Source organism: Rutilus rutilus (assembly GCF_951802725.1).
Source record: "Rutilus rutilus genome assembly, chromosome: 11".
NCBI lineage: Eukaryota > Metazoa > Chordata > Actinopteri > Cypriniformes > Leuciscidae > Rutilus > Rutilus rutilus.
In genome coordinates this window covers 30,714,980-30,725,051 of record NC_140216.1, presented here as the reverse complement: position 1 = coordinate 30,725,051, position 10,072 = coordinate 30,714,980, and the positions used below count along the sequence as shown (strand labels likewise).

At 37.3% G+C, this 10,072-nt stretch overlaps 1 protein-coding gene across 1 annotated transcript; it reads left to right on the top strand.

Annotated features, from left to right (window-relative positions):
* The first annotated feature begins 2,993 nt into the window (after positions 1–2,993).
* LOC311299739 (uncharacterized protein) lies at positions 2,994–8,842 on the top strand. The gene is made up of 8 exons (XM_084423542.1): positions 2,994–3,030; positions 3,655–3,745; positions 3,854–4,194; positions 5,087–5,403; positions 5,554–6,637; positions 7,486–7,677; positions 7,792–7,987; positions 8,083–8,842. The coding sequence occupies exons 2-8, from the start codon at positions 3,657–3,659 to the stop codon at positions 8,324–8,326; spliced, it is 2,463 nt and encodes an 820-aa protein (XP_084279668.1). The 5' UTR covers positions 2,994–3,030; positions 3,655–3,656; the 3' UTR covers positions 8,327–8,842.
* The last annotated feature ends 1,230 nt before the right edge of the window (positions 8,843–10,072 follow it).

The window sequence follows — 10,072 nt, the reverse complement described above, 5'->3', positions numbered from 1 at the left end:
CTCGTTTTGAGCCAGGAAAAACCCTTAAATAGGCAATATGCTTCTTGTAAAGGAATTACTTTTACTAGTAATTAGAATGGTATTTCAGTGCACTTAACTTCTAACTTTTTGGGAGTTGATCAAAACAGTTATCTTTTGGATATATAATAACAATGAGATATTCTTTAGCCTACTGATTATCAGTTTGTCGCATGTTTAGACTGTGTGTTGCACAACACATGTTGCACTTGGCGATCACGGTGGGGATTGATATGGTAGTGGACCATGATGGTCATAGAAGAAGTGAAGGAGCAGTACCCCCCAATTATGGTGGGGTAATTCGCACTCTGCTAACTGAGTTACTGGTAGTGATGGTGAAATGAAGCTTTGTGAAGCACTGGGGCTTTCCCCCTCGACTGTATCATAAAATGGTTCATTACTCGAAGCTTTTAAACACGTTGCGCACTAACGACATCTTGTGGTCAAAAGGTGGAAAAGCTGCCTTTCTGTCCCAGAAGAACGGTTTTTTTTTATTTTTTTTATTTTTTATAAATCACTTTGTGCTCTGTAAACCACAAAGCAATACAATCAGTACTCATAATTCATGTGTTAGTGTTGATGTAGTTCTTATACAATGTATGAACAAACAACTGTATGAATTAATTTATGAAAAAATAAAAATAATAAATGGGACTAATTCACTTGTACAGAAACAATTCTTATGAATCTGCTTTGATCTACAAATGCAGCCTTATTCACATAAACTTTAACCTCAGTCCTAATTCTACGAGTTCATAGGCAAGGCTCATGTAACGTTAGGCATATATAATCAAAACAAACGAAAATTGTGTGGAATGGTGAAAGTGCTTGTGAACTGGGGAGCTGACATTTTATTTTGTGGGTAATTTAAGAAATTAAAGATTTTTATTAAGGAACACAGTGTGAGGGCTAAGTCTTTCTTTTTTTATTTACAGGGCATGACACTCGAAACCTGCTCAAGGGGTTCGCGCTATTTTTGAATCTGAATCATGATCTGAATACGAAGCAGTCACGTGACTGTGTGTGGAAACCATAGACTGTAAAATATTAGTAAAATAAAGCAGATATATTTGGAGCAGCTAATAAATGCGTTGGCATTATTTTGTATGTATTTACTTAAGTTTTCAAAATGCTAAAAAGTACTAAAATAATATTTACAGTACATTTAGTTTTGAAACACAAATGCTGTCCTGCAGTGTCATAGATATAAACACTAGATGTCGCCTTGGGGTTCTAAACATGCGTCAAAACCGCCGCCATCTTTGAACAGGGGTCTTGCCATAGGAAGTAGCTAGGTAACGCTGCTATCTCCGCCTATACTTCAATTTTATGGATGATACCGGACTTTTGTGCTGCGTATGGATGTTCACACGAACGAAATCTAAACCAGACAGCATGGGATTAGATTTACTCTGTGGATGGTAGTAGTCAAGTTGTTTTTTTATAAGTTCAGTGTACATTTCTCTGCTTGGAGGAAGAAAATGAACTGTGATTCTCGCACAGCTAATGAACTGTGAATATTCTTTAGATATTATTTGAAATAACTCTTGTGTTTAAAATGTACAATATGCAGGAGTTGATCCTCAATACCCACTTTTGGCTGTGATGTGCTGTGTTGTTCCTAACTTTTGATTTTTTACCGATTGTACTCAAACCTTTTAATAAAAAAATAAAATAAAAAAAACCTGTAAGTACAGTCCTAATAGTATGCTGGTCCTCTCCCTGTCAATCTTCAAACAGTACATCCATGATTATTATACATAGAATTCCGCAAATCTTGTGTGCGTTTTGCACAAGGACAGTGGGCTCAAGGGCTTGTTTCTTTTCCTTGCAAACTGGGGATGGAGGTGTGGAAGGACACTGAAATTTGTGAAAATGTCAACTGTTTAAATCCTTTCTTTAAAGTGAATTTCGTTTTGTATAAATTGTATCTTAATTTTAATAAATTTTATTCATCAACAAATTGCTTGTTGATATAATCATGGAGGCGTCCGCGCGGTCACTTACTTATTGCACGTTAACTGGAGCGCATCTCATCCTAACTTAACGAAACTCAGCCTATGCCTCACACAGACAAGAGAAATACATCAAATACACAAAGCTTAAATAGTCTTTAAACGAAATAATTTAAAACGAAAGAAAAAAGCTAGGCTACTCTCTGATTATGTAATCCATTATGTGCATTTCTCTCTCTAGGCGCGTTCACTACGGAGATGGCGATCGTCAACTTCATCTCTGCAGCCGAGTCGACACTGTCAGAAGTTTATTAATAAAAATCAATGCACGCGTCACCGGATTTACAAATGCACTTCTTGCTTGTTGCACGCACACATATTATGTCGAAATAACGAGATATTATGTTGAAATAACATTATTCTTAATAAAACATCTTTTAGAATATTTGATTGAATGCTGAATGTTGCGCTTGTTCAATTTAATAAAATTAAAAATTTAATTGTGATCATTAAAATAATTGAATATTAAATATTTAGTGGCCAAGTTTTGCTCATTTATATATGTATTATATAGCAATAGTTTATTCTAAGTTTACTCAAGTGGAAGAATGTGACTAATAAACGTAGGCCTACTAGCACTATGCATTATATTTTGAAAAAGAAGTAATTATCTTAATATCAAAACCTTAAATTTCCTCTGGACTCAATGATAAATACATGACTGACCGTTGGAACGAACCATAAAAACTAGAACATCGCATTCATGACGATTTATGGTGATTTTATTTCCGTTAGACCTTTGCCTACATTGACGCTGATGCATTAAAGAGGAGGGGCTCCCCTGTTCCAAGATGGCGGCTCTATTGACGCATTCGTTCCAATGAACTGCCGTATACAAGGCGACATCTAGTGTTTATATCTATGCTGCAGTGTGACATAGGATATTAGATTTTTGTACTGGCAGTTACATGGACAGCCATAGGGGTCCTTTAGTCAGGCCCCACTACCAGGAAGTCCCCTAGATGTTTGGATGTGCATGTGCTAAGGAGGTTAAAAGGTGAGTGTTAATCTCTTATTAATTTGATAAATTTCATAATTTCTTTTAGACTGTGAACGTGTCCATTTTTGATAGTCCTGTGGTGTGACTGATCTAGTTCGAGAAAAAATAAAAATATGTTTAATATATATATATATAGAGAGAGAGAGAGAGAGAGAGACAGAGATATATTTATATTTATGTTTAATATTGCAAACATAACAGACGAGAATCTAGCTAGACATCTGACTTAGATATGTCACACTACAGGACGGACTGTCACACCACAGGACTCTTTCACCTTTGCAGCCATTTTGAGTCATTGCTGCAGCTATACAAGACTGACCTTGGGCATTACAGTAACTGAATAAGTTCATTGTTTTAAACTTGAATATAATTCTTTTTTACAAATATTTTTCTTTTCTATATTTATATTTTTTATATTTTCTATATTTATGTTTAATATTATATATAATATACCTATATACATATATTAAACATAAATATATATCTGTCTTCATACATAATATACCTATATTATACATATATTAAACATAACTATATATCTGTATTCATTTATTTGTTGTATGTGTATGTTAACAGTCACTGATCATTGTTTTTAAAGTGATTTTTGTCCGTTTTTAGGCATGAGCAAAGAAAGGACGAGGAGGTACCGGGAAAGGTTAGCACAGGATGAAGCCAGGCATGAGGAGATCCTGAGGGAGAGGAGGAGAAAGTAAATAAGTTTATAATAGGGAAATTGAGTTGGTGAAACTCAACAACTCTCTCTAAGACGTTCACTTGTATAGAAAACATGTAACAGCTGTCTCTGTTCCATCAACAGATATCAAGAAAAGAAAGCTAAAGGAGAAATTCAACCACAAAATATAACCAGCCTCCCAAAACATAAGAGAGCAAAGCTTCGTGAGGAATGGAAGAAGACAAAGGCAAGGAACAGGAAGAAGAAGAAGGATCTGACAGCCATTTTGGATATTACTCTCCAATCACCCGAAGAACTTGATGTGTCCTTTAGTCCAGTTCATCTTTCTCCTGCTCATAGTTCTATTTCCCCAATTCCAAGTCCCTCCCAAAAGGCGAACTGTATGGTTCAACATGGAAACAAGAATGCCTTCCAGTGGCCTGACAAAGAAGATACCATTTACTACTCGCGGAGTGACATAATTGGTAAGATTTCAGAGCCTGAGCCCCATGGTCGAGTTGCGAAGTTAACGAACATGGACTGGCTCATGTTCAACACATAAGTTTGCCATTTCTCCTATGAAATAATTTCTACATCTTTTAATTTAATTTTTTATATTGGCTCTAAAAGCTTGTCATGTTTATGGTCTGATCTTTTGTTAGTGACGACTCCAGAATGTCAAATTTCTCTTGTTCACTGGAATCTTTGTTCAAAGCTGAATTGATGATTTTAACATGCTTTTAATTATTTTAGCATGATTTTAATGACTTTCTCTTGAGAAACAAGATATTTGTTTAGTCTTTTAAGTTAAAAATAGAAATGAATGGTCTTTATGACTGGGTCTGGTTTTATAACGTAAAACTAACCCACATGAATCGGCGATTTAGTCCAAATTTTCGGAAGAGACTCGATCTGATCAATGTTTATGTGAATAAAAGCCTAAATTAAATTGTTCATCAGGTAAAGAGATCAAGTCGCTTGATTCATATGGATTAGTTTTAAAACGTCTTTATGAACTGCCAAAGTGCTAGTTGTGTAGAAGTCTACGGAGGGACAGAGAGCTCTCAGATTTCATAAAAAAATCCTTATTTGTGTTCCGAAGATTAACGAAAGTCTTACGGGTTTGGAACGACATGAGGGTCAGTAATTAATGTCAGAATGTTCATTTTTGGGTGAACTAACCCTTTGACTTATGTATAGAATAATTCATGTAGTCTTTTATTTCTCCTTTTGGCAAGTGGGTTCCAAAAGGCTTCATAATGACACACATGTGCCCTCCTCCCTCCAAAGGCCCCACCTCAAGAGCTCTGCCCTTTGGAGTGAGAAAGGCATTGGGATGCTGAATTTGCCTATAGTTAATCTTATTTATTGTTTCAGGTAAAAGAATTTGTCTTCCTCTGGGCTGGATTCGCACTTTGCCCCCTGCCAATCACACTTGGGTTTCAAAGGCCCTGTTTAGGTGGTCTCCAGAAATGCAGCCTGAAATGGACTATGCTAGGATAGATAAATTGTGGTGGTACCCGCCATTCCCGCCTCTTACCTTAACCGAGGAGCCAGAGATGGGACACTACTTTGGTCATGTATTGTTTCTCTGGATGCCTCGAAAGCTGTGGAACGTCGAGCTTACCTGTCCACGTTCAGACTGCGTGAAGGAAGAGCTCACGTCAACAGGTCTGCACCAGGAGCTCAGACAGGTAGTCGACGTAGAAAGGTCATACTTCATGGCATCCGAGTGTCTGGTTTGTGGAAAATGCAAGCGGGAAGTGATTAGCTGGAGTCACGATATAGTGTCACAACTTGATATTGGACACAGAGTTCAGTTCCCTTGCATTCTTGCATCACAGGCGGCATGCGACATGATGGTCGTTCGCCTTAACCGTCAGAGATGCCTGGGGGCCAGCATCAGCCAAATCCAGAAGAAACTTGAGGAACATCACACTGAGGAATGGCTGCAAAAGACTGTACAGTATCTGACAGATTGCAAAGGCTTTGCCCATCCTGTGACATTTCAAAGTCCACCTGCCATGCTTCCTCTTCCTCAACACTGTTGGTTGAGGCAAGTGTTTGCTCTGGATGTACTTCACCGAATGAATGAGATAAAGACCAGCATAACCTCACAGTTTGGCCGCGTGCTAAAGATGGGTTCCACCAAGAAGTTTCTCAGGAACTTCTCAGGAACTTGGGCGACCAGTGTCGCCAACGAACAAGGGCAGGTTATTATGTCAGTGCTTACAGAAAACAAAGACTCCGGTCTTGAAGCGATGATCTCAGGTGTCATACATAGGTACAAGGAAGCCGCTGTGGCTCCTCCTGAGATTCTGTACGTCAACAGAGACTGCTGCGAGTCCAACTTTCTTAGGACAATGTTCATAGAGTGGAAGGACATGGAGGTCAGGTTGGATATCTCGGAATTCATGGGGCGGATTGCTGCAGGCTGCACGTCAGAGTCGCATCAGATATACGCGACCTTCATGGACCGCCTAAGCCATTGTATTTTCGAATGGGATGAGGAGGACTTGAAGCAGCTGAAGGAGGCGAAACGTACAGTGCTCAAGTTCGATATCCTGCAGCCTTCTGATGATGATCTAATGCATCACCTCAGCAAAAGCGAGCTAGCCCTCCACTGTAGGCGAACCACGCGCGATGCAAGGGACATCGAAGAACGCATCACAACGCTCATTCAGCTCTATGATGGCAAGTCGGGATGGGATTCGTCGGGAGTGCCGCTCTTTAGTTCCAACAGAATGGCTGAGATATGGGATTTGCAGAAGAAACATGTGCCGTGTATAGTGGATCCTTTTGGTGTACAACTCTACGAGCAGACTGGGACACTTGTGGTGGGAGGCCACATTCTGCCAACCTACAAATGTGTCAGAGGTTCCACCTCTGTTGAATCCTTCCACCAGCATCTGAACCAGCTCATTCCAGGTAAAAACAGTATTGAAGTAAAAAAATATGGAGTTTGATTTGAAAATGCAACACATTATTGTAACAAGCTGATCCAGCAAAAGTTGTATATGGCATCTGTTGTGGTTGATCTTCAACCCCTTGAATGGTAGCTGTTTTGTAGCTCAAAATATTTCTACTTTTTTCACACAATATCATGCCTTTAATGTCTTAATTAGATTATGTATTTTGGTAACTTCACAACTTTACTCTTAAAGCTTTATGATTTTATTCTTACAATGTTACTTTTATTCTTGAAAAAAGGTTTTGGATTATAATACTGCATTCAATATCATCAAACGATGGTAATTATTTAGAACATGAAGTCTATTAAAGCGTCAATAGGATCGGGTTTTTTTGTTGCTTTTTCTTTCTGTATGCAAATTATTTATCCATTTTCTTTATCCTTTTTCTACTTTCTATCTTTTTCTTAGTATATTTACTTAGTTTTGAGCTAATTTAACCCATTCTTGCCATGACAATCGCCCTAGATTCTGACATAAAACAACCAAATAAATCAATAAAAATAGATTTTGCCACTTAAATTCTGTTGTAAAATCTCATGTGTTTTTTTTTTTTTTCATTCATAGATGTCATTTTATTTAGACATTAATTTATCTTAATGCAAATTATTGGGCAACTCATTGGCAATGCTATGTCGGCACTCAGCACACTTATGTTTCATTACACAATGAACAATGTACACGATTTATACTGTAAATCAAGTGCATACACAATACATAAAATGTGCAAACATAGTTTGAAACATTCATATGCTGTACAAAATATAATGAAATTTAAGAGACTGACCTGTATGTATTTTATTTCAGGGGTGCCAACTTGTTCTACATTTTTCCAAATCTACTTGTTGGATGCATTGGCAAGGTGGAATGAAGCTACTGCTGTTACCTCTGCGAGCCTGAAGGCAACCTCATCTTTTCTTCAGCATGCTGTCAACCAGCTTGAAGAGGAGGTGTTTCAAAAGAAGGTTCTGTCTACTACTAGTACAAGTAAATACACTGGTAAGTTACATATTTATTCCAGACAATTAATAAAACATGCTTAAAACGTGATTGTATGTGTTCCTTTTTTCTTTGCTGGCCAATTCATTTATTTTCAACTTCCTGGTGTTTTAGGTGAACTGATTGGGTTGGAGTACCTGTACCGGCAGAATGGCAATGTGTTCCAGGACAGCAATTTTATCATTAGACAGATGGAAAACACTGACGTCCAAGTGGCCAGAAGTGAGAGCTGTTCCAAAGAAGAGGACGTCTGGGGTTGGACGATCACACAGCAGTCCGCCCCATCTCTGTTAGAAGATTCTCCATTAATGTGTGCATAATATACTTAAGCTTTCCACAATGTTTTGGTGGTATGTCAAGTATACACTTTAAAAATATTAATATGCATCATTCAATCTTTTCCAGAATAAACAGAGGTTCCCAGTTTCAGGTGGAGGATCTCTTTGCACCCAACACATCCTCACTGGCGAATGAAATGACGGATCCAGAGAGGGTTGTTTCCATAAAAGAAGAGGATAGTATGGAGACTTATTGTGATGACAAACCCCTCATTTCAAACTTGCCTCCATACACTGTGATGGAAAACAACAACACAACTCAAGAAAAAGCCTCACCAGTTCTTGAGTTCTTCAGTTCTTGCTCTTGCTGAAACCCAGTCAGGTTCGTCCTTGACTTTGCCCTCTTGCTTTCTGGTCCTTCTCTGTCAAAAAAAATGATGGTGGTTTTAACACCTTCCAAACAAAAGATTGATGTACCACCACCAGCAAGTTGCCATTCGGTTCCTGTTCCTTTCACCACACAATACTATTGGAAGAGAAAACTGGTCAAGGAAAAAGATGGCAGTTATACCAGGAAGTTTGTACGACGATATATCCAGTGCAGAAAGTGTAATAAACAGAGGATAACGTCAACTCATCGGCGGTATTATGGTTACTGGTATTGTCAGGAAACAGACACAAAACCCTTTGCTGAATGGAAAGCTGAACTGTTAAAGCAGAGTTCAGGGAGGAAGAAGTTCTGAAGGGTGGGATCACCAATGCACATTCGGCTACATTGCTCCTTTAATTTTAATTTCATTTCATTTTAACTATTTTTGTGATTTTGATGCTTCTAATCTAAATATAATTACTGTGCTGCAATAAAATCATTCATTGCATGACAATGGACTTGAACTGGTTTGTAAACATTACTCAACACTTTTACATGCATTTCTTCATAATTGGTTTTTAGGGATTTTTTTAAACTTTTATCATTTATTGCAATTGGAACCTCATTATATAAACCCTTATATTAATAAGCCATAAAAAAACATTAAAGTTTAGTCCAAAAAAAAAGACACTTATGATTGTGCTCAAAAGAACATACATTCTGCTGTAGTTATAGATGGAAAATTGTCCATGTATATATTTGTTTTTGCTTATTTATCTAATAGTTTCTTCAAATCAAACCTCTCACAGAATCAGATTTATCCACGAGTCATATATCACCCGCATCACCTATAAGTAGACTTCTAATTTACTTGTAGAAGTTAAAACGTAGTCTTGCCCCGTGTGAGGATCGAACTCACGACCTTCAGATTATGAGACTGACGCGCTACCTACTGCGCTAACGAGGCTGTGACGACACATTTTGCAAAGGCTTCTGGGAAAAATATAAATATCGCTAGTTAAATAACGATTTAACTGATTAAATCACAATTAAAGTGATGATTTTTATTAATGTATATATGTATTTATTTGAGAAAAAAATTGCTTTTGTTGAAATAGTGATTGGTAGTTACCTTAGAAGCAGTCTATGCTTAGAAGTGGCCAGATAACTGCGGATGTTTACGCAATGGCGACCTCTAACGGGAGCAGCCGAGTACATTCAATTTGTGTATATTCATTAAATATTGTTAAGATTTTACTTTTCCCCAACCCAAAACGTTCTGCTAGTGCAAATGACAAAATAATTAATTAGGCTTTAAATGATTCACATTCACAAATAATATGTGGGATAATAATATTTTATTTGCTTAATAAAAAACAATAAAGATTTCACAGCAGGAAAGACACGTACCACAATATGAAGTTTGTATGCCTTTTACTAAGAGAACAGAAGGCATGTAGTAGATTGTGTGCAACAGGTTTTGCAACAAAGTTGATCATTTTAGAACACTTAGAAATTAAAGTATCAAATATGATACAGTAGGCTGCTGTGTCTTATTTGATTTCTAAGAGCTCTAAACTATCAACTCTGCTGCAAAATAACTTTTATAGCTATTGTAAGTAATATTTCAAGATAAACATTTACTGCAGAGAAGCAACTTAGGTTTGCCTAATTGTCCATAGGCCTATGTCATTTTTCGAAAAATCATGTTAAAAGTATAAAATATGATACAACAGACTTTTGAAGA